The 24,949-nt window shown below is 34.7% G+C and overlaps 1 protein-coding gene across 7 annotated transcripts in view; it reads right to left on the bottom strand.

The window, feature by feature from the left end:
• The window catches only part of SMC2 (structural maintenance of chromosomes 2), a 51,003-nt gene that overhangs the window by 10,440 nt on the left and 15,614 nt on the right, over nt 1-24,949 (bottom strand). For all 7 annotated transcript variants that reach the window (XM_081524499.1, XM_081524510.1, XM_081524521.1 and 4 more), the window contains exons 10-21: nt 23,937-24,170; nt 22,270-22,429; nt 21,630-21,747; nt 20,733-20,871; nt 20,026-20,145; nt 16,900-17,104; nt 14,880-15,015; nt 11,329-11,453; nt 7,289-7,482; nt 6,335-6,478; nt 3,562-3,756; nt 1,505-1,705 (exon numbers count right to left, since the gene is read on the bottom strand). In XM_081524499.1, the coding sequence (XP_081380625.1) occupies nt 1,505-1,705; nt 3,562-3,756; nt 6,335-6,478; nt 7,289-7,482; nt 11,329-11,453; nt 14,880-15,015; nt 16,900-17,104; nt 20,026-20,145; nt 20,733-20,871; nt 21,630-21,747; nt 22,270-22,429; nt 23,937-24,170 (1,971 nt within the window). The remainder of the gene's footprint in view (nt 1-1,504; nt 1,706-3,561; nt 3,757-6,334; nt 6,479-7,288; nt 7,483-11,328; nt 11,454-14,879; nt 15,016-16,899; nt 17,105-20,025; nt 20,146-20,732; nt 20,872-21,629; nt 21,748-22,269; nt 22,430-23,936; nt 24,171-24,949) is intronic.

The raw sequence follows: 24,949 nt of genomic DNA, 5'->3' as shown, positions 1-24,949 counted from the left end.
GCAAACAAGTAAAATGAAACAAATTTCATGATGTTAAGCAGCTCAAATTCAGATGAAATATTTTCCTTCTACGAAGGTGCCATATATTGCAAAGCTTTAATAGAGAAACGAAAACCAGCAGGAATATTTAACAGAAAGATCACACAGTAGGTGCATTATTAATCTGTTTAGTATCTAACATAAGACAGATTCTTTGTAGATACCAATGTCAGTAATAGCTTTAAGAAACCCATTACCAAAAAATTTGTTAAAAGTGATTGAGCTCATAGGTATTGCCACTTTTACAGCACTCTCATTAACTGTCACACAAATTCAGAGTTTTACAGAATTAAAGATGATACAGGGCAAAATATAAAATTACTCAGATTGCTATTTCCTATGGGGCCATAAAGAATAGGAACTGCTTTCCCCTTTGGGTTTTTCTGGTGACATGCAGACTGTAAAAGGTAAGGGAGATGGATAACACCATCAAGTAACTGAGAGCATTAAAACAGAGAAGATGCTGCTGGATTTACAGATTAGTAAAACAGTGTTAATGTATATAACAATTTTAGTCATTTACTTATGTAATGGTTCTTGCAATACACTGGAATCAAAAGACAGTGGTTAGAGTGACTGGTAAGGAGGCAGACAGAAGGATACAGGTATTCCCTTACTTTTCCATAGTTCACTTTATATCACTACTTTTACAAGAAAAGGTAAAAAGCACAAATAATGTTCGGCATGTGTTCTGCAGTGGGCCGTTCCTCACAGAAGCAGCACACACCCGTAGCAGTGAGAGTGGCACCATCAAGCTCCTCACTGGACCAACACTGAGCATCTCAGCATCAAGCCTCCTCCCAGAGCTTCGAACTGTGTCTGTGAGCATCTGTGCTTTAGCTCAGTTTGCTCTGTGCATCTGTTAGCAAGATGGGCCCTATGGTGATTGCTTCTTTGCTTTATACCATTTTGGCATCGGAAGGGTTTCAAAGGAATGCCCTACTTTTTGGATAGTGGGGAAAACCTGTAGAGTTTTCTTCAAAGCCCTTCAAAAAGACAAGTGAAAGAAATGATAAAAATGTGAGGAGTTAACACGATCGAAAGTGTTTTTACTTAAACCAAAAATAAGAAAAGGGTTGAACATGTTCACAGCAAAAGGAAAAGCCAGTAGAAAAGTCAAGTCATTTAAGCACAACAGGACATATAACTGATGATACAAAAAGAATGAAATAAGAAAAGAAATAACTGAAAAGGAAGAAAAAGAAAACACAAAACAAATTTTCAAAAGCATAAAGCAAAGACTGACTCTAATAACTGTCTCAGGGGTCATATCTGCTGGAGACGGAAATGGCAACCCTCTCCAGTATTCTTGCCTGGAGAATCCCAAGGACAGAGGAGCCTGGGAGGCTACAGTCCATGGGCCGCAGAGTCGGACACGACCGAGTCCAGACGCACCAGGGGTCATAGAAAACCATCAACGCTACTCGTGTTTTAAAGTGGCCACAGTCATAGCAAAGCGACTTACACGCTCTTCAGCTTCGGTCAGTACATTCATGGCTCTCATGTTGACATTTCTTCCTAGTTTCTCCTTCATTTCTTGCAACTTCTGAAGTCTCTCACCAGCTTCTTTTGGGTTGTTAGCTTTGAAATCATAGGTGCTGTTGGGTTGCCCAAAGAGGTGTTTTTCTACAGTAATCCAGTCATAGTCTTTCAACATTTTGGACACCTAGCCACAAGATGATAATAGAATGATATCATTGCTCACAAACCTATATTTAAAAATCAGTTTCTTGAATATTTACTAATTTTTACAAACATTTTTGAGAAAAATCCCAAAATGACTCATTTGAAAAAAAAATGAGACTCGTTGATTATGAATCTATAAGAAATATGAATATTTTTACCTAGAGGATAGGCTAAAAAGAATAGAAACAGAAAAAGATATTACTTAAGCATCAAAATAAATGTGAACTCAGAGAAATAGTTAAAAAGTATGTGTGTGTAAACATTGCCATTATGAGATGAGGCTCCAGATTTTACCAAATTCAATCTATTGCTTCAAAAACACAACTTGTGAAAGTTTAGTCATATAACGAATATTTATGTCATAGATACTGTAAAATCATGAAAGCCTAATCCTGATTGGTATCTAATAATTTTTGAAACTATAATCTAAGTAAGACATTATCTTAAATATTGACTCCATCCCCTTGCTACCCTCTTTTGACAAGGCACAGTAAAATACTCATATAATATAATCATTAAGAAGTTTTAATTATAGTGCTTAAGGAAGACTTTCTGCTACTATAACTGTTTAAGATTGGTATTGACTGCTGAAAGCTAATCCTTGTCAATCATCCTTATTAATTCCATGAATACAGTTACACTACCAGACTCCAAAGTAATATGGTCATTTCTAGTCTATCTTTCCTGCCCATCTGTGAGCTCCGTGAACACCTTCTGTGGCATGTTGCTTATTCTTGTATCTATAGTGCCTGGTATAAGTATACAATAAATATTTGATAGACTATGTATTTCAAAGAATACTTGACTTTTTAGCAGTTCTGCTTGCAAGTCCCTCTTTCTACCCTCTTAACTGTAAACAGAATCCCCTAGCAACCACCAATATTTCAATTATATTTTTTTAAAAAACCTATTAACAGTAATATTAGCATTGGTAATAGTTCAGTGAATCCACTAATACTAGGCTACTAGGCAAATGGGAAATCAATACTAATAAAATATTACGATATTATCATGTGGTCATTAAAAAAATGCTTTTTAAACAAAGTAATGAGCCTGAACAGGCACTCATGGCTCGTGCAGAAAAGGGTGGAAAACTGTTTTGTATGTTCTCATCTTTTTGAAATTAAATCTCTTGTACTTTTATGATGCTAAAAAAGATTTAAAAGGCACCAAACTGTTACACACCAGTAAGAAAACATGATGAGTGAATTATTAAAACCACATAAATGAAGCCTCCTAACTAAGCAACGAATTCCTGCAAAACTATGTATTTTCTTTAAAGTACTTAGGTTACTATGATACATGAAAGAAATTTTAATTAAGAGTGACCAAAAAACTGTGGGATTACTTCAAAGACACTCCTTGGCAAAACATCAGATTTCAAATGAGACTTCGAACACTGACTATACTAATCCTCATAAGGATATCCTAAACCAATTAAGTCCTTACTTCAGAAGTTCCCTGTATATTTCTGTGAGTTCCCTAAATTCAATTTGCAATAAGGTAAAGAATATATATTACTACTATTAATACATTAGTAATTAGTTCTATGAACAACTGGGGATTAAAAAACCAGTCATTTCCATGGGAGGCCACTCAATATTTGGTTAAAAACATCTTGCAAATGGGAATAAAGCCCCTGAAATTAAATGTAAAAATAAAACATTTTTGCCGTTTGGTGACTGCTGAGAAGCAGTCATAGCTGTATGCCTCAAAACTGTTACACAGTAGTTCTGCCATTTACAGTAAGTTCTTCACTGAGCACCTTACCAGAACATTTCCAAAACCCAGAGGCAAACATTTGACCAAGAATAAAAATGTACAATGCAAACATGCCTTTGCGGCAGCATCTTCAGCTTCCCGTTTATGTCTGCTGATGTTATAGTCCAGCTCCTTAACTTTAAGCTGAGAGTCATTGTTTTGCTCCTTGTGTTTTGCTACTTCTGCGTATTTGGCTTTAACGATGTTGTCTTGGGCTGTTATCACCTCTTTTTGCTTGGTCACCTCTTCTTGAGCTTTATTTACTAACTCCTGAAATGAATAATTACAAGACAACATACAGCAAGGTAAGATGGAGACATTTTTTGGTTTACTGAGAGATCATCCAACAGACTTCTCGACAAGATGGCAACGTGTCATCTAACCTTCTACATTTTATATCCTCATGAAAATGACTAAGACATTTACAGATAAAACTTGTATTACTACTAGGAAAAAAGGGATGAGATGCTTGTTCATGCTGGAAGCAACAAAGTTCCTGTGATATGGTATAACTGGGATCACCTAAGTGGAGGACGGGTTACTCGGATCTGCCCTGTGAGGTCTCTCAAAAAAGTGGGATTCTAGTGGTGGTTACAAAATAATATGACAGACCCCCAAATGTCATTTATTATGAAGGCAAAGAATGGGGGTGGAAGTAAGGTAAGCTGGCATTTGTTCCTCTTCCTTCTATGGAAGTAAGCCATAAGGCCTTTGACAGTGGCAACAGAAGGTCAGGGTGTTTGGTTCTAGCACAGGGGTTAAAACAGAGCTATGGAAGAGGAAGAGAAACTTTTTTGAAGAAACAGATCTTTTTTGAGGAAAAACTTCTCACTCTTTTACTATCGTCGGTTTCCCTCTCAAGTGAATATTACAGCTGGGATTTAGTCTACCAACTCTCACCTCCTCCCCCTCAAAGTTCTTTGCTAGATCTTAAAGGTCCTTCTGGTAAAGGTATGGTCACAAACTCACACAAACATCTGAAAAAAAAAGAATCTAGCTCAACTCAGATTTAGGTAGGGGAAAACAAAGAGTAGAACAACTTGATAAAAGATTCTAAAGAAGAATAGATCTCTTGAAGTGATGATAAGCATCAGTAAAAATTTAGGAATTTTTTAAGGCATGCTCATTAGAAAATAAGATAATTTTGAGCAATAAACAATACCTGACATTATGGTTAAGTTATTGAACATGCCATAAGTAATTTTTTTAGAATGTTTGTGTCATTAAAGGTCCTTTGCAGGCGGAAGTTAAATCACAGCATTCATCTAAAAAATCCAAAGCAAAAATGCATGACAAAAACATGTTTAGGAAGAAGATTCTCTCACACCTGAAGATTGAAGATGGCATCACAGGTATAACAACTGTTTCAATCTACAATGGTTAAGAGAAAAACGAGGATATCTATCACTTCAGATTGAGCCAAAGTTTTTAGTTTTGTTTGAACATAATTAACTTGAAGGCAATTTAATTTCTCTTCTTAGCTCCCTAAGAGTGCAAATAGATTTAGAATATGGAGACGAAGAGAACAATGTTTACAAACTAAGAGATCCCTTTTATAGTTTTCCATAGAGAAACAGATATTCTCTTTATAGAAATATGTATATGCTTTGATTTTATCATTATTTAGATCAAGGAAGAAGTGGCTTATTTTACTTCCACATTTCTCTTTAAGAATATGACATCTAATTTTTTTTTTAAATTCCACATGATGTCCATGAAAGATGGTAAAAGATATGGAGGAATGAGACAAAAAGGCAAGGCAGAAGGCAGAAAAGAAACTGTAGAAAAGGTAATCAGCAACACAAAACACAAAGCTGAAAAGCATTTTCATCTCTGGATCTTCAAAAAAAAGTTAAAAAATTGGTCTATTGATTTGATAATGTGTTCAAAATAAAAAAAAAACCCTCAAGTTTAACCACAAATAGAATGACGAGAAAAGAACTACTTTCTAAAACAATCATCTCAAGGAAAAAGTGTAACAGGAAATGTAAAAGTAGAGGACAAAAGCCAAAAACACACTTTACTATATGTGTTCAAACACACTTCACTATATGGAAACCCTTGCACCCCAAATCCACCCTTTACTGCCGGCTTCTGAGATGGGAACACTTTTCCTTGCCAGGTGTAACAATATGAAGCCTCATCAGTAAAGGATGCTGTAGGGCCCCTGGAGAAGGAAGGGGCTTTACTTCTTGGTTCTGACATGCTTTTCTCAAGGACAAGGTTGTCACTTACATGGCTTCCTCTGGCATCCCCAGCAGCAGTCTTTGCAGACTGTCCACAGGTTGGGCACTTCTCTCTGGCCAGTCCCCCTGGCGTCCCAGAAAGCTGTTTCCCAGCAGGTGTCCTGGGCAGCACTTTCCTAGGCATGGTTTCCCTGCTACACCAAACTCCACCACCAGAGGGCCACAATGACGTGTTCTCCAACTACATGTAGTTCTCAGCCTTGCAGGTAGAATGGGGCTCTTTCCCAGATTTGTTCCTTCTGTGGGTGCGCTGCCTCAGCGTATAGGTTATGACCGCTCCTGTATCTGCTGTTCATATATTCTTTAGCGTTTTCTCTACCCCTTAGCAATCAATCTTATATCATTCCAAATTCCTGTTATAGTTAATAATTTTTATTTAAACTCTCCCTGGTCGAATTACTGGGTGTTTTTCATTTTCTAGGAGACCTAGACTAAAACACTTAGTGATATTATTTCAGGACTCTTTCTGATTGGTAATCATCTTCCCTCTCATCATGACCAGGGTGAAGAGACTGAGACCTCTGAAGTCAAACATCTTTAAGCCACCATTTCAGAAGCAGATTGACATTTGTATTTCTCTAATGTGGTTAAGTCACTCCTACCTCATTTTTAGCCACCTCAGAGGCCATTACTGCAATCTGACCCTCGTAGGATATGATAGCTTCCTTTACAGCTTCAAGCTGTTGTTCATAGGATGCATGCTCTCTCCTGAGCTCCTCCAGTTCCAGGGTGATAGCTTCCACTTCCTATAAAAAACACAGCATCTGGGCATTCAACAGTTACCAACTATTGAAAAATAATTACACATGTCAGCAAAACTAAATAGATACTCAAGCAAGTAAGGACCATAGCTTAGTTACTCAACTACTAAAAACATGTAAGCTGCTTCCAAAGAAGAAAGGGGAAAAGAAATTTATTTTTCTATATTAAAAAATGTACATACAATTTTTATGGGTTCAAAGAACTTTGCATAAACTATTTCATCCTTTTATTCCTATAGGGAAAAACAATACAGAAGTCTATATAGTAGATAAATTAGGAGAGGTAAAAACCTTTTTTTAAACTATTATTTAATTGCAAAATTAGTTTTTCTTCTTTCCCATTATAGCCTTTAGTTCTTTACAAATGCTTTGTGTAAAGCTAAATATTTAATAGCAGAATCATAAGGTGGATTTAAAAAGAACTGTGAAGAAAAGTTAGATTTAAGTGAAATTGTATGGAATAGTGATTGAGCGCGTAGCCTTCTTTGTAAACAGAAAAACAGGTTCAAATTCCAGCCTTGAACTATCCAAAATAGTCTACAATTGAATGACACTGCAAATATAACATGCTTTGTCATCATCATTCTTTCACAGTGTATGTTCAAACAGATGATGATCACCAAACAGAAACGTCAAAACAGTGAGTCTCTGATATGAATCAAGCAACCTTGTCTCTCACTTTTGGATTTGTGACAAATATCGATGAAGGCCAAATCAACCAATGGTGCTCTACCACCCTTCAGTTCTATGCTGATGTTAAATGATTAATTCTATTAAAAAATATATATATATTACCTGTTGTTTTTCTTTCATTTTCTTGCTAGAAGCATCTGCTTTAGTTTTGGCACAATCTAGTTTTTTCTGTGCATCCTTCAGTTCTCTCTCTCTTTCAGCTTCTGCATTTTTCATTTTATTCTCCAATACCTCATATTTTTCTTCAGCTTTTTTCTGAATTTCTTTGGTGTTTTTTAAGGTCTCCTCACTTTCCTCTGCATCATAAAGCAGGCAAATACAACTAAATGAGATCTTCCAACTAGTAACAGTTACAGATAAGGGCTTACAAATTCAACTTTTAACAGAAAAAAGGTATAGAAAGTTGGAGGCAAGAGTTTTTAAAAAAAAACTAACTGTTCTAACCTTATTCTAGAAACAGTATGTTGAAAACACAGGTCATACCTTAGAGCCATACTTGAATTATCTAAATTCTGTAAAGAAATTATTTCCAATCACATGAAATTGAGTAACATAAACTTTACCTACAATTTAACTTCTCATAAAAAGATCACAGACCATTTTATATACCATATGCTCCCTAAAACCAGAACTGAGCACATAACTATGGTATTTTTATTTTAGTTATAAGAATACTTTTAATTAGCCCCATAAAAAAGCTTAAATTGGTGTTCCTTCCTCACTTATTTTTATTCAAGGAAACTCTATTAAAAAAGTAGGGAAATATTGTGAGAACATACCTAGGATGAAGCATAGGAAACATATTACCTCTGAATTTATAAATTAAAAAATAAAGATAGAATGAGCATGTTATGGTCACAATCAACATACACTGTTAAGTGTTGGGACTAGGTACAAACATAACCTTGAAAGCCATGATTATACAATTTCCTATATACTTTTCATTGTAGAATATCATTCTAGAAATCAAAAGAGAAATAAAATACCCAACACAAAGATAAACAGAAATACAACAAACCAAATGTACATTAGATGTAACAAAATCAGTTCTAGGAGTGAAGTTCATAGCAACAAATGCCTACCTAAAGAAACAAGAAAAGTCTCAAACAACTTTATACCAAAAATCTGTTGTGTTTCTATAAACTAAACAGTCCCATTTAGAATTGCATCAAAAAGAAGAAAAAACAAAACCCAAAGTTAGTAGAAGGAAGAAGAATAAAGATCAGTGTGGAAATAAATGAAATTGAGACTAAGAAGAAATAGGAAAAAAAATCCATGAAGTTAAAAGCTGGTTCTTTAAAACCGACAACCTTTCAGCTAGACTTAAGAGAAAAAAAGAGACCCAAAGTCAGAAATAAGATACTACAACTGATACCACAGAAATATAAGGAATCATAAAAGGTAACTATGAAAAATTTCACACCAACAAATCAGACAACCCATAAGAAATAAATCCCTAGAAAAAGACAACCTATCAAGATTCAATCATTATGACATAGAAAATCTGAAAAGACAGATTAGTAATATGGAAATTAAATAAGGAATCGAAAACCTCCCAACAAACAAAAGTCCAGGAGAATTAAATCAAACATTTAAAGAATTGATACCAATCTTTCCTTTTCAAATTCTTCCAAAAAGCAGACAAAAACGAAATTCTTCCAAACTCATTTTGTGAAGCCATCATCATCCTGATATTAAAACCAGACAAGGATACTACAAGCAAAAAATATCACAGGCTATCATCCCTGATGAACATAAATGCAAAAATCCTCAACAAAACATCAGCAAACCGAATTCAACAACACACTAAAAGAATCATACACCATGACTAGGTGGGATTTATTCCAGGGATACAATGATGGTTTAACATCTGCCCATTAGTGAATATGATACACTATATTAACAAATTAGGATAAAAGTCATGGTCATCTCAATAGCAGAAAAAGCACTTGAGAAAATCCAACATTTATGATAAAAACACAGTAAAGTGAGTATAGAGAGAGAATAAACAAGGCTATATATAAGACAAGCTCACAGTTAACATCATACTCACTGGTAAAAAGCTGAAAGCATTTCCTCTAAGACCAAAAAAAAGACAAGGATGCCCACACCACTTTTATTCAACACAGTGCTGGAAGTGCTATAGCAGCAGGGCAAGGAAAAGAAGGGCATCCAAACTGGAAAGAAAGTCACTATTTGTAGATGACATAAACATAAAATCCTATTATAAACAGAAAATTGTAAAGACTCCATCAAAAAACTGTTAGAAATAATAAGCAAAGTCAACAAAGCTGCAGAATACAAAATCAATTACAAAAATCTGTTGTTTCTATACAGAAAACAATCCCATTCACGACTGTACCAAAAAGAAAATACCTAAGAATAAATTTAACCAGGGAGGTGAAAGACATGTACACTGAAAAATATGAAACACTGATGAAAGAAACTGAAGACAGAAATAAATGGAAAAATATTCTATGCTCACAGATTGGAAGGATATTGTTAAAATGTCCATATTACCCAAAGCAAGCTACAGATTCAAGTCAGATACTATCAAAATCTCAATGGCATATTTCATAGGAATAGAATGAACGATCTGAAAATTTGTATGGAACCACAAAAGACCCTGAACAGCCAAAGCAATCTTGAATTCAACAACAACAAAACTGGAGACACCGTACTCCCTGGTTTCAAACTATATTACAAAGCTAGAGTAATGCAAGCAGTAGAATAGTGGTATAAACCAGACACAAGGATCAGTGGAACTACTGAGTAAAAGAACCCCAAACAAAGCCCATGCACACACGGTCAATTAACTTATGACAAAGGAGTCAAGGATATATTATGGGGAAAAGACAGTCTCTTCAGTAAATGTTGCAAGGAACCTGGACAGTCACTTACAAAAGAATGAAACTGGACCACCTTCTACCACCACATACAAAAATTAAGTCAATGGATTAAAGACTTGAAGGAAAAACCTGAAATCATGAAACTCCTAGAAGAAAACAGGTGGTAAGCTCCACAACATAGGTTTTGATGATTTTTGAATTTGACACCAAAAGCAAAAGTGAACAAGGGGGACTAAATCAAACCAAAAAGCTTCTGCACAGCAAAACAAATCATCAACAAAACTAAAAGGCAACCTACTGAATAGGAGAAAACATCTGTAAATCATCTATCTGATAAGGAGTTAATATCTAAACCATATTAAGAACTCATATGATTCAACAGGAAAAAAAAACAAAAAATAGAGGACCTGAATACACATTTTCCACAGAAGATGTACAAATGGCCAAGAGGTACATGAAAAGATACTCAACATTAATCATAAGGGAAATTCAAATCAAAACCACAAAGAGCGATCACCTCAACTGTTATACAGGCTATCAAAAAAACAGGTGCTGTTCACTGCTTCATTATTTATAACACCCAAGACATGGAAACAACCTGAGTCCACTATGGATGAACAGATACAGAAACTGGCATAAACATACCATGGCATTCTATTCAACCGTAAAAAAAGAAGGAAATCTTACCATTTGCAATAACATGGATGGACCTTGAGGGTATTACATGAAGTGAAATAAGTCAAAGAAAGATAAATACCGTATGATCACACTTATATGTGGAATCTTCAATATCTTAGGTCAGATACAAAGAAAAGATTGGTGGTTGCCAGAGGCAGGGGGTGGAGAAGGTGAATGAATGAATGAATACATTTTTAATTTTATAAGAGAAAAAAAAGAATAAAAATATTAGTGGGGGAAAATAGGTCTGTGAATAGTCCTAAGGAATAAGAGAAATTTAAAACTACCATATACAATTAAATTCTGATTAAAGGTGTTAAGATAGATTCTTAAAATTAGGGACAGAGATAGTTACAAATTGAATTACACATATAACAAAAATACTATAAACATAAAACCAAAAGACAAGCATATAACAAAAAACATATTTGTAATGTGGTACATGAGAACAATAAAAACAAGCTATGAGCAACCCAACAAAAAAGTGCAAATTAACAGAAAATTATTACATATAATTAAAATATTAATTCAAATATACAATAAACATGAGAGCTTCAAATACCTAAAGTATGGTTATCAGTTGAAACAGATTAGCACAAAATGTTTTTATCTTACCAATGATTTTTTTAAGAGCATCTAATTCTTCCTGTTGCTTGTGATACGAGCTTTGCTGAAGCTTGGTTTGTAATAAATCTACCTCCTCAGCTTTCATCTCCCACTGCTGTTTTAGGTGGCGATACCTTAAGGAAGAGAAGTTTATAATAAATGACAATTTTTCTGATGTTTGAGACATGCATTTAAACAAGCTCTCACCTAAAACAAACTCATACAACATAATGTAAGATGCCACTGGTTAAAAGACTCATTTTGATGACTTCCACATTTCTGAACAGGACATGGAACAACAGACTGGTTCCAAATAGGAAAAGGAGTACGTCAAGGCTGTATATTGTCACCCTCTTTATTTAACTTATGTGCAGAGTACATCATGAGAAACGCTGGGCTGGAAGAAAAAGCTGGAATCAAGATTGCTGGGAGAAATATCAATAACCTCAGATATGCAGATGACACCACCCTTATGGCAGAAAGCGAAGAGGAACTAAAGAGCCTCTTGATGAAAGTGAAAGAGGTGAGTGAAAAAGTTGGCTTAAAGCTCAACGTTCAGAAAACTAAGATCATGGCATCTGGTCCCATCACTTCATGGGAAATAGATGGGGAAACAGTGGAAACAGTGTCAGACTTTACTTTTTGGGCTCCAAAATCACTGCTGATGGTGATTGCAACCATGAAATTAAAAGACGCTTACTCCTTAGAAGGAAGGTTATGACCAACCTAGATAGCATATTTAGAAGCAGAGACATTACTTTGCCAACAAAAGTCCGTCTAGTCAAGGCTATGGTTTTTCCAGTGGTCATGTATGGATGTGGGAGTTGGACGGTGAAGAAAGCTGAGCACCAAAGAATTGATGCTTTTGAACTGTGGTGTTGGAGAAGACTCTTGAGAGTCCCTTGGACTGCAAGGATATCCAACCAGTCCATCCTAAAGGAGATCAGTCCTGGGTGTTCATTGGGAGGACTGATGCTGAAGCTGAAACTCCAATACTTTGGCCACCTCATGCATGAGAAGAGTTGACTCATTGGAAAAGACCCTAATCCTGGGAAGGATTGGGGGCAGGAGGAGAAGGGGATGAGAGAGGATGGGATGGTTGGATGGCATCACCGACTCGATGGACATGGGTTTAGATAAACTCTGGGAGTTGGTGATGGATAGGGAGGCCTGGCGTGCTGCGATCCATGGGGTCGCAAAGAGTCGGATACGACTGAGCGACTGAACTGAACTGAACACTTCTGAAGCATCAATTAAAGTCAGGTTTGACTTGGTTACTGAAGGTAAATACTCTAAATGACCAAGACCAATAGTAACTATCCACAGAAATATTCTTAATTTTAGAAAATACTAATCTTCGAATAAATAAGTTACCTTAAAAATAACCCTTCTCATTGATCCTTATCTAAAAGAAAAACTCCATAAAAGCCCCCATCACAAAAATAGAATATATAACAATTATATTTTCAAAAATTTGGTTAGCTCAATCCCCAGTTTCAAATGTTCAAAAAAATAGTAACATTCCCTCCATTTTGTAAGGAGACTGGTGGTTTAAAATGACACAGTACTAAACTTAAACATTCACCAAGCACATTTTTTTTTGCAGACAGATCCTGTAATTGTCCCCCAGTTCTGGCAGCTTCAAATTACGGCTTTGGAAGGTATTTTGCTAATTCAGCTGCAGTGAAATTTTAAATTATAGTCAATTCAAAGGTTGCACGTAACTAGAAATTCATGAGGTTTGAGGGCAAAAAGGAAGCAACTTATAAATACTCCCTTGAGTATTCTTGTCTGAGATTGCTTGACAGCAATTAAAAAGCCGTAATTTTAACTGAGTCGTTTTTCAACTCATTTAAAAATGTAAAGAAATTTGAAAAAAAGACAAGCTATTTTCCAGATATGGTCTATGAAAGAATGGCTTTAGGTGACCCTTCCACTTTCATTTTTCAAAATCTATTTTTCTTCCTGGACCTCAGGGCCACAATTAGTCTACAAAACAACTCTGCAGAATAAACGACCTAGTACTGCTCAACAAACTTAACAGTTCCAAGCCAAATGTGACTACAATTGAGTTTGTAATTCATTCCCTTGACAAGAGCTTCCACATTTCAGAAACATCTTTTTGTCTCTTTCTCACAGAAAGTTCATTCATTTTATGATTAATGTCATAGGTCAATGAAGGTAAAAGGTAGGATTTACATGTATATAATGTTTGAAAGTGGGCATTTTGATACAATTTACATCTGGGAATGGCCACTTTGACTTAGTGTAAACAATCTTTTCCATATATATACTGTGTCCCAAAAAAAGTCTTAGTACTATTTTAAGCTTTGATAATTTCAGAAGATAAATGCCAAAAGTTTACCCCTCAAAAAAAATTAAGTTTTTATCTTTTATTTTCTCTTACCTTTATTCAGAATTGTGAATTCTAAATAAAATGTTTAATTTTATCTCATTTCCCACTTGCCATCTTCAGAGGGATTAAAAAAAAATTACAATTAAACTCTCAAATACTGCACTTTGTTAAGTTTGTGGCATTTATACTCCTGAAGGTTTTAAAGCGGGTAAGGGCTCTTCTGGATAACCACATGGTGAGTCCACTCAACATCATTCAGGTGTTTATTCAAAAGTCATCTTCTCAGTGAGGCTTTCCCTGCCCACCCCATATAAACTTTCAACACTTCTTTCCTATTTTACATTTTTAGTCTTAGAACTTAGCATTATCTAACATACCTTTTACCAATTTAACTTTTTATATTGTCTGTTGCCCCAACTCCACACATGAAAATAAGATGAGGAAGAGATTTATCTGTTTGATTCACTGCTATATTCCCAGTTCTTTGAAGAGTACTTGGCACATGAGGCACCAATAGTAAATAACGTCCAGTGACAAAAAGGGTTACATTGAATAGCATGAACCCAATTATGAAAAAAAAAATGTGGCATACACATATTTCATCATACATAAATATGTATCATACACAAACAGAAGTAATGTTGAACAGTACACATACATACCTATATCCACACCCACAAAGAAAAAACACTGGAAGTAAACACTTTAATTTTAGCAGTGACTTTTGACATGAACTTGTTTAACTTCTCCACAGGCAGCCTAGCTATCTTCAACATGTATAGGACCACCATAAGGCTGCAAAACTTAGTGCAGACACCCAATCAATGCTATAGCATATTACATCATTTCAAATCAAGGACTCAAGTGTCCCCTGGTATCAACTTTCAGAGCATCTGTGTGTTTCCCCACTAATCCCCACAGAATGTTAACAGAGTATATATCTCAGTAGAAAAATAGGAATATTTGGCTGATTTTTCCTTCTTCCTTTTAATTAACTTTCCATGATTTCTTAAAACAAAGACATCACTTATATTAAAAAAAATAACTGATAAGTTATCAATTCACAACTTATTCAATACCAAGATTTTTTTTTTAAAGTTGTAAGAATTTCTTTATATATAGTTTTTTTAATCTTCTATCGTGCAGATGCAGATCTTTGACCAAAAAAAATTTTGATAATAGCTTAATCCAACCAAAGTCTTACTTTTCAGCAGTGTTTTTAAGACTGGCTAATTCCTCTTCTAGAGCCTGTAGCTCATTCTCCTTGGTTCTGAGCTCGTCTTGAACATCTTTGAGTTCTTGAAACTTCATTAGAATGGAAGATGCCTGGGATCGAGCACCTGACAGGCAAATTGAAACAGGCCATGGACACTGAGTTGCCATGTATTTAGTAAACAATAAAGTTTTCTAAGAGATTTACACTTGAAATAATTCAACAGCCAATCTTTAGTGGTTTATGAAGCTACAGAATCCATTTTATCATTTGAATCTTAGGGCTTACATGTGTGTTAACAAATACTCTATATGTGGTGGATTATTTATTCAAAATAATCATTGCCTCTGCTCACTAGGTGGATCCCTCTCAGGACCATTTTCTGCTCTACTAAGATCAGGCTTAGCCACGTGCTTTGCTCCAGCCGATAAAGTGGGAAATCTGCCTCTTCTGAAAGTAAGCTTTAAGAGGCAGCACATAATTTACCATTTGTTTTCCCTTTCCCATGAGTAAAGTATGTTCGAAAAAAAAGATTTATTTTTCAGTCAGCCTAAGTCCCATAATGAGAATAACATGGAGCAGAGACAAGTAACATATGTAGCATAATTATAGAATAAATCTGTAAGCCACTGAGATTTGGGAGCTATTACCATATCGTAATGTGGTCTAAACTCGACATAGCATGGTAAACTGGTTTCACCTTACATGCATTATAACTGTCTGGCAGTAACAGGCTGAGGTGTTAAGCTGTCAAGAAAACTCTAGGTTTGATGGAAGAAAGTGAAGGTCAATCAACAATGCTATTATGAACATTTTGCTTATATGACATGGGGTTACATATCTGCCATCACTTAAGGAGGAATTTCAAGAACCTATAATTCAGTGAAATCTAAAATGTTCCTTCTAATCTAGATATTTTAAAATATTTGGTCTCTATCTTCTATCTGTAGATACTAGTCATTGTGTACACTGGGGAACTTGATCATGAAGCTCATTATAATGGCTACTGTTTTCTTGGACTAGAAAGAAATTAAGATACTTCATAACTCAAGAGGCATCCAAGTCTCTTGATTTGGTTAAAAGCACAAACTGTGAAATCAGACCACCCGAGTTTGAACTCTGACCCCTGGCTCTGCTACTTATCAGCAAATTCTTACCTGCTCTATACTTTAGTTTCTACAAATATATAATGGAAAATGCAGTAATGTCTACCTCAAGGTTGCTATAAAGATTAAATGAACTAATTAAAGTCCTTAGGATAGGGCTTTATAGAATGATAGAAATGTTCCATATTTGCACTATCCAATTACCCACTAACCACTGTGGTTACTGAGCCCTTGAAATATGCCTAGTGCAATTAAGTAAATTATTTAATTTTAATTATCTTATTTAAACGGAAAGTCACATGTGGCTAGTAGCTACTGTATTGGACAGTACAGGCTTACAACACTGCCTAGTCCACAGTAAGTACTATTCAGTATTTGTTATTTATTACATGGTCACTTGACATGGATATGGAAACAGTGTCACAAATATTAGGACAGGAAATACATGGTCACTACTTAAGAATTCCTTTCTTAAGGCACCATCTCAAGGGCAGATTTAAAGTTTTGCTTTACTTTTGACAGGAGCAGTATCATATACACATATTAGAAGTTAACATGTTTCCTAAAGGAAAACTGGGTGGTCAAGCTACAATTGCACTGAATAAAAATACTTCGTTTCCCAGTGACTAGAATATCTTATAAGGCAAAAAAGAGAAAACAAGAATAGACTTAAGATGAGCAAGAAAAGCTACAGTACTGATTACTAGACTATGAGTTCCATCTGGATGATGGCAATGTATAATTTCTCAGTTAATAATAAGTAACTGTCACAAATGAAAACTCAATCTTTGATTAGGAATAAAACACTGAATTAAATTATTCCAACCCCAATATTTCCTATTAAAAAAAAGTCCCCATCCTATTTAGAACAAAGAATTATGAGGACAAAATGATATAAATCCTACCTCCACTCAATGTCCCATGAGGATCAAACACATCGCCTCCTAGAGTTACAGTTCTAGTCATTATCCTTTTATCAAAAGCTACTTTTTTTGCATTATCCATATTGTCACAAACAAATGTCATTCCAAAGACAAATTCCATTGCTTTCTGAAGTTCTGGTTTGTATTCAACCAGGGAAAGAGCCACATGAACATTATTAGGGCCAACCTGTGGGAAAACATATGTCATAATACATATTACTCCTTTCCAATACTATTTTATAAAATACTAATAATGCCCACAACTGTTAGTATAAAATACTAACAGTAGCTTAATATACAAACCCAGCAGTACAACTCCTTTTGAATTTTCTAAAATGCTGTAGAAAACTCACTTTTAGAAAAAAAACAATTCAAGTTTAAACACTGAAAAATCTAAGTAAAACATTTAGTTAAAATACCAGTCATGAGTTTCAATCATGTAGAAGCTACTATCAAGTTTCTAAATTTAAAGTGGATTATCTGTGAACACACTTTCTTAAAGTACAATTTCTAGATCAACAGTTACACAATTACATGTTTTACTTCAACCATCAACTTGGTTGTCCCAAAGTGAATACTTTTCCATTCAAATAAAACATGCTAGAGCAATACCTTCCAGTTACAGAAACGAAAACAGTAATTGAGTGTAAAAAAGTAATTTAAAAAATCTCTCAATCTTTTATTTTGATCCCCAACTGTCTTTTCTCACTCTTTGTTTATAATGTCTACCTCAGCCTACATTTTTAAAACAACCTAATATACTGGATTGGGGGCAGGAGGAGAAGGGGACGACAGAGGATGAGATGGTTGGATGGCATCACTGACTGGATGGACATGGGTTTGGGTAAACTCCGGGAGCTGGTGATGGACAGGGAGGTCTGGTGTGCTGCCATTCATGGGGTCGCAAAGAGTCGGACACGACTGAGCGACTGAACTGAACTGAATATACTTTATGGAGTGTAGTAGTAGCAGAAATCATAATCAAAGCAGCTCTCTGCAACATATGTTCAGCAATGTCCTCTGACATAGCAGTTACCATTCAGTGTGTGGCTAAGGAATCTGGGTAAAAGTACTTTTATTGTTACTTAAAACCCCAACTTACTTCTAACACTGGAACTTGACCCAAGACAAAAATAACTTCCTTCTAGACTCTAAGGTGATTTTTCAAAGTAAAGGAAGTACTAACCAAAATTACCACCTATTTACTCTATACTCATCTTTCTTCTCCTGATAGTAAACAACTTTCATTGAAAGCTTCTCAACTTTAGAAATTTACTGAATATCCATTTATTATCTTAATTATACATGCAGTTTCAGGTTTCAGAGAATTGTTTTTTCAACTGATGAACTTAGAATACCTGCTCAAATATTGATATCACTGCTGCTGCTGCTGCTGCTGCTAAGTCACTTCAGTCGTGTCTGACTCTGTGAGACCTCATAGACGGCAGCCCACCAGGCTCCGCCATCCCTGGGATTCTCCAGGCAAGAACACCGGAGTGGGTGGCCATTTCCTTCTCCAATGCGTGCAAGTGAAAAGCGAAAGTGAAGTCGCTCAGTCGTGTCCGACTCGTAGGGACCCCAAGGACCGCAGCCCGACAGGCTCCTCCATCCATGGCATGAAAGTTAAAACTGGTTTCATGTTCTTACCAAATATTATGCAACCACAGTAGCCTTTTAAATATATTTCCTTGCACTCATCTATTCACTAGAAACCATACTACCTTAGATCTAGCTCAGCAGCTGATTGCACATCCTGGCTACCTGCTTTGTATGTTCACAGGTTGGTGGGCAATCTAGAAAAACTCTAGTAGAGAAGCATCTCTGCAAGACTGACCAATTATGTTCCACAGTGGTTATCACTATAGCTGGTTTAAGTGTGCCGGGCATGAAAAAAACCTACAGAATTCCTATATTCCTCTATAATTCTAATTAATCAGAAATCAAAAGTTTAATATTTAATGTGAAAGTGAGTTGCTCAGTCATGTCCAACTCTTTGCAACTCCATGGACTATACAGTCCATGGAATTCTCCAGGCCAGAAAACTGGAGCGAGTAGCTATTCCCTTCTCCAGGGGATCTTCCCAATCCAGGGATGGAACCCAGCATTGCAGGTGATTCTTTACCAGCTGAGCCACAAGGGAAGCCCTGGTGATGAAAGAGAAAAACCTACAATGAAGAGATTACTCTACACAGAAGGATCTCATTCAGATTCAACAGAGAAATCAAAAGCTTTACAGATAAGCAAATGCTAAGAGACTTCAGTTGATACAAATGAACGTATTTATAAAATAGACTCACAGATTTCAAAAATCATACATACCAAAGGGGAAATGTAGGGGAAGTAATAAATTAGGAGATTGGGGTTAACATTTACACACTACTATAAATAAAACAGATAACGAACAAGGACCTAATGTATAGCACAGGGAACTCTACTCCCCAGGTGGCGCTAGTGGTAAAGAATCAACCTGCTAATGCAATAGGTATAAAAGACAAAGGTTCCATTCCTGGGTCAGGAAGATCCTGGAGGAGGCCATGGCAACCCACTCTAGTATTCTTGCCTGGAGAATCCCAGGGACAGAGAAGCCTAGGAGGCTACAGTCCATAGGGTCACAAAGAGTCGGACATGACTAAAGTGACTTAACACACACAACACACAAAAATAAAACAGATAACTAAGAAGGACCTACTGCAAAGCACAAGGAACTCTATACTCAATATTCTGTAATAACCTATATGGGAAAAAAATCTGAAAAATAATGGATATACATATGTATGTATAATTGAATCATTTATCAGTATACCTAAAACACATTTAAACCACTTATATTTCAATAAAAATCTTTTAAAGATATTCTAATACTACAACTTTAAAATATCAAAGGGAATTTTAGTCTTCCAACATTTCTATTCTCTTTCCATCTAATTTCACAAAAGCTGATTTTATTCTCTTTGGTATCTTAACTTTTTAAGGCATGGTAACACAATAAAATTTTGTGGTTTGATATATGACTGAAATCCCAATTTACTTCAAAGCACAAAGTTAATGTCCTATAATTAAAAAAAAAAAAACAGTAAGATGCAGACAAAGCATATAAAAAAGACTTACAAGATTCTGAGCAATCCTCAGAGTTTCTGGAGCAATACATCTGGATGAAATTTTATTGAGTGGAATTATAGTGTATCGACGCTTCAATTCCCCCTTTTCTAGTAGCTTTTTTCCAGTAACCTACAACATTGTGAATTAGAAATGAAAAAAATATTAATGACAAAAAACATTTAAATGGAAACAGTACAAGTTTAGGAGTTTATAAATATGCTCAGTGCCTACTATCCCGAACAATCAAAATTCTAAGATGGATATATGCATTCTGGACTCTGGAGTTAGCATACAACTTCCTCTGGAATAATGTTAATAAAATATAATCAATAACATAATAAAAAAGTCATTAACTCTGTTGTTTTACCCTGTAAAGATAAACATTTAGCCTTAAGTGAAAGTTGCTCAGTCATGTCCAACTCTTTGTGACTCCATGGACTACAGTCCATGGAATTCTCCAGGCCAGAATACTGGAGTGGGTAGCCATTCCCTTCTCCAGAGGATCTTCCCAACCCAGGGATCCAACCCAGGTCTCCCACATTGCAGACAGTTTCTTTACCAGCTGAGCCATCAGGGAAGCCCAACATTTAGCCTTAGAAGAAGTTTAAAACATCAAGAAAGTACCCAATTCTTCTAAGAGCACATGATTTTTCAAGCTAGCAGCTATTATAGTTTTAACAGCAACTATATGTTTTCTTTAATTAAAATCAGTTTACCTCTGTATCTACTACAACATTGTAGAGTCGGTCCCCAGCCACTAATTCTAAAGCAGTGGTTGCAGAAGTATCTTTTACACTGATCAGTGAAGCTACAAGTCCTTTCACACAATTTCTATTCCAGTTCTTCTCTGGATCCCTAAAACAGAAAAGTGGACAAAAATTAATCTTAGACAAGAAAATAAAAAAAGTTGTATTTTACTAGTCAAGAGCACTTTCTGATAATACATTAAATTGAAAGCACAATAATCAGTAGTTTTAACGAAGCTAAAAATTTTCAAATGTCTCATGACTGTCCAGCTACAGACACACCTTTTATTGTGTTTCACAAATACTGATGTTTTCTGTTGTCATTTTGTTTTTTACAAATTGAAGTTCTGTGGCAAACTTGCATTGTCAGCTGATAGTCTTTTTAGTAATAAAGCTTTTATAAATTAACGTACTCTGGTTTTTTAAAGTATGTATACAGTATGCTATTGCACCCTTAATAGACTATTGTTTTAAAATCAAAAGATCTTTCAGTATACATGTTTTCAAGGTAACAAAAATAACTTTAATGTTCTAATCTTTGTAATACATATATTTAAGTATTCCAAGAAAAAACCATATAGCATTATAAAACAAATTGTAAAATGCTAACATAGCTATTTAACATTAATGATAAAATAACTTTAAAGAAACTTTTTGGACTAAGATTAAATTCCCCTCGTTTTGGTCTTGAGATTAGTGGCATTAGTAGCCTTAAATAACACAAGAACTTACCCTGTCTACAAATCTGAAACATTCAATAAAGATTTAAGGAAAAAAAAAACAATTAAGGAAAAGCAGCTACGGTAACTTTTATACAAAAATATATCCAAGTTACTACCATGTTCAAATTCAAGATTTAACTCTTACCTATAGGCAAATCGAAGATTGGGAAATCTGGCCAAGAGAGCTTCATCTGTTTCTTTCAATCTATTGATATCACGAGATAGCTGCCTGCGCCTTTCCAGAAGGCTTTCCTCCTTGTTTTCTGAACAGTAAGGCATAAGTAAATTGAAACCAAGTTTTAAAAACTCAAATATATTACTCTTTTAAGGAAAATATTAATAATCTCTATTTCCAAAGCATTTCTAAAACCAAAATGCAAATTTCTGATAAATATTAAAGAAAAGCATACTTAACATTTGAATTTCTATTAAGTGTCAAGTAGACATATTTTCAACACATAAAACCATTTTCATGCCAAGAAACATAGGAATTGGACACCTACTAATGTAGAAATATACAAATAACATTTTTGAGTTTTCAAGTAGCACTTCAGGGTGATTAATACTCAGTACTGAGGAAGGAGTAGCAAATGCTCAATACAGAGGTTTCAAAAATTCAAAGGACCGTTTTATACTTTGATATTTTTCTGATTATATTTATAAATAATTTCTATACTAACTTCCATTAACATTAATGAGATAAAAAAATTTCCTACTTGCTATTTAAGTTTCTATTAATAATCACTACTTCCTAATGACTTAACATCATGTCTTTAAAGGCAAACCTTCATAATTTAGTCTTTTCATTTCAGTTTCAAGTTTTTCTTTAAGTTTTTTCACAGCTTCTAATGCTTCTTGATCTTTCCTATAGCCACTATCCATCTTCTTAATTTCTGTTTGTTTAGTCTTTAATTCTTGTTGGGCATGTTTCAACTTCATCTGAGCCTGTAACAGAAAAACATATAACAGCCTATACAAGGCAGATACTGTAGTGATAAAACGGCCAGATTTAGACTGTTTTAAGAGACATCAGCCTTGAAAATTTAACTGACTACTTGGATCAGTATATCAACAGGTTAATCATTTCCCAGTGTATTCTCCTCAAAATACTACTCAGAATATAAATGAATATATGCTCAAATCATTAAATATCTTATAATTTAAGTCTCTATTTTTAGTATTTATAAAACTAACATCAAGGAGCTCAAAGATTAATATCAAAGAATTGTCATTAGCTGATCAAATTAAAAACAAAATAGAAAGCTAGAAATCACTTCCTTCTTTTTCACTTAGGTATGCATATTTGCACTTATACATATTTATGCTGTCCAACTGTGCACCTAACTGTATTGATAAGGAATAAAAATATATAGGAAAAGGATGCTAAATTGACAGAAAAATTTATTTGCTGTAAGTTTGACACTGAAATGCTATAGTTTATATAATTGAGCACTATTCCTTAAAACCGTGAACCAGTATTCTACAATCTAAATGAGTGTATCCTTCCTTTAAAATGGAATAATGTTGGATTGTTCCCAATTGTTAAAATAGGTTAACAAAAAAGCTGAAAGAACTTTAAAGTTTTTGTTGATTTACAAATGTTTTGCGACCATCACCTTTGAATGAAAAAGTTGCAAATATATAACTGAAATCCTCGAACAGGATTAATACATTTTTAATAGATTTTTAATAGATTTAATATATTTTTATAGATGAGTCCTGCATATACTTTTAAAGATGAGTTTTCATTAAAAAACAAGTAGAAGAATGCATGTGTGTATACATTTTTTTCCTTCTGCCATCAAAACTCCTGCGTTCACAGGACTTCCAAGCTGCACAACTAACTAAACAAATCTGAAAACCATTTTAATAGGTGGAAAAGCCATTGAAGATTATGAAATCAGAGTAGGGAAACCAAAGACTGGAATGGGGATAAAAGGGAGGTAGCGATATCAATACTTCCAAGGAGGACATTAAAAAGTTTCAGACACAAAAATTAAAAAAAACTAAGTGTGGCAGGCATATAAATGAAGATGATGTTTTTGTTTTCCCATTAAAGCTTAAAACTTCAACTTTATAATGTCAATAAAATACCAAAAAGATGAAAACATATACGCTAACCTCAAGTATTCCATACACTGCTGAAAACAGAACAGAGTATTTATCACACTTAAAATTTCAATTAATCTATAAAGGTATTTTATGCTTTATGGCATCTTATACTGACATTTTCAACAGGTAGCAATCAATATATTTGAATTTCATTGTTTTAGGTGCTAAGGAGCAGCAGAATGTAATAAACAAGTTCCTTGATAGTTATCTGAACATTTTCAACATTTTGTTTAACAACTGCCAAAGCATAGTGTGAAGGAGCTTCACAAAAAATAAAAAAAAATAATAATAATAAAGAAATAAAAGCTGCAATCACATAGTTCTCACTGTCTATACTTACCTGTTTGGCTTCTGTCTGAGTTTTACTTATGTCATTTTTACAGGCCATCATCTGACCAGCAAGAGTTGCTTCTGCTCCGTCTTCATTACTGGACAGACCAGCGGAAACAGCATTAAAGTGCTGCTGTGCAGTGGCCAAAGCTTCAGCATCTTTATTACTTGCTTCTTGAAGGGCACTTAGTCCATCTGTTATTTTTTTAACCTCTTTTTCCTTTGCTGCTAAAGTTTTAGAATCCTTTAGGAAGAGTTTGAAATTGGAAAGTATTATATTTTAGAAAACCACTGAAACATATATACCTTTAATGTCATCAAATTTCATACCAATTTGAAGTGAACATGGTAATTTAACCATAGTTTTAAATATTTTATTCCCATTTTGAAATTTCTCAGTTTTTAGGATAAATGTACCTCTTATCCTAATAGAAATACCTTCATTCCATGTTATAGTCAAATCTGAGAGAGAATGAGTTAAAATATTATTGCAAATTTAAACAAACTACTTGAAACAACTAAAAATCAGGTTCTAAAACTATAATATTGAAATAATATCCACTCTACCCCAAGTGTAAAAGAAATTTCAGAATTAAGAGCATGTATATGAAAATGCTTTTATAAACTATTAAAGGCCATAAAATATTAATAAGTATTAAATTATTACGGGAACAGCTTCCCTGGTGGTTCTCACAGTAAGTAAAGAATCTGCCTGCAATGCGGGAGACCCCAGTTCGATCCCTGAGTCAGGAAGATCCTCTGGAGAAGGGAATGGTAACCCACTCCAGTCTTCTTGCCTGTCGAATTCCATGGACAAAAGAGCCTGCAGGCTACAGTCCATCGAATCACAAACAGCTGGAACAACTGAAAGACTAACACTCTCACTTAAATTCTAATAATCAGATATCTAATGCTATAAAAGATACCAGCACTAAAAGAAAAAAAAAAAAATCTAGTCGTATTTACATGAAAGTGATCAGAAATTTGACTCACTTAATTCATGATTCACTGGGTATTAATTAG

The sequence above is a fragment of the Giraffa tippelskirchi genome, chromosome 1, assembly GCF_054371585.1.
Source record: "Giraffa tippelskirchi isolate mGirTip1 chromosome 1, T2T-mGirTip1v1.2.pri, whole genome shotgun sequence".
Classification (NCBI taxonomy): Eukaryota; Metazoa; Chordata; class Mammalia; order Artiodactyla; family Giraffidae; genus Giraffa; species Giraffa tippelskirchi.
Note: the sequence above shows the minus strand (reverse complement) of the source record. Positions and strands in the feature narration are given on the sequence as shown.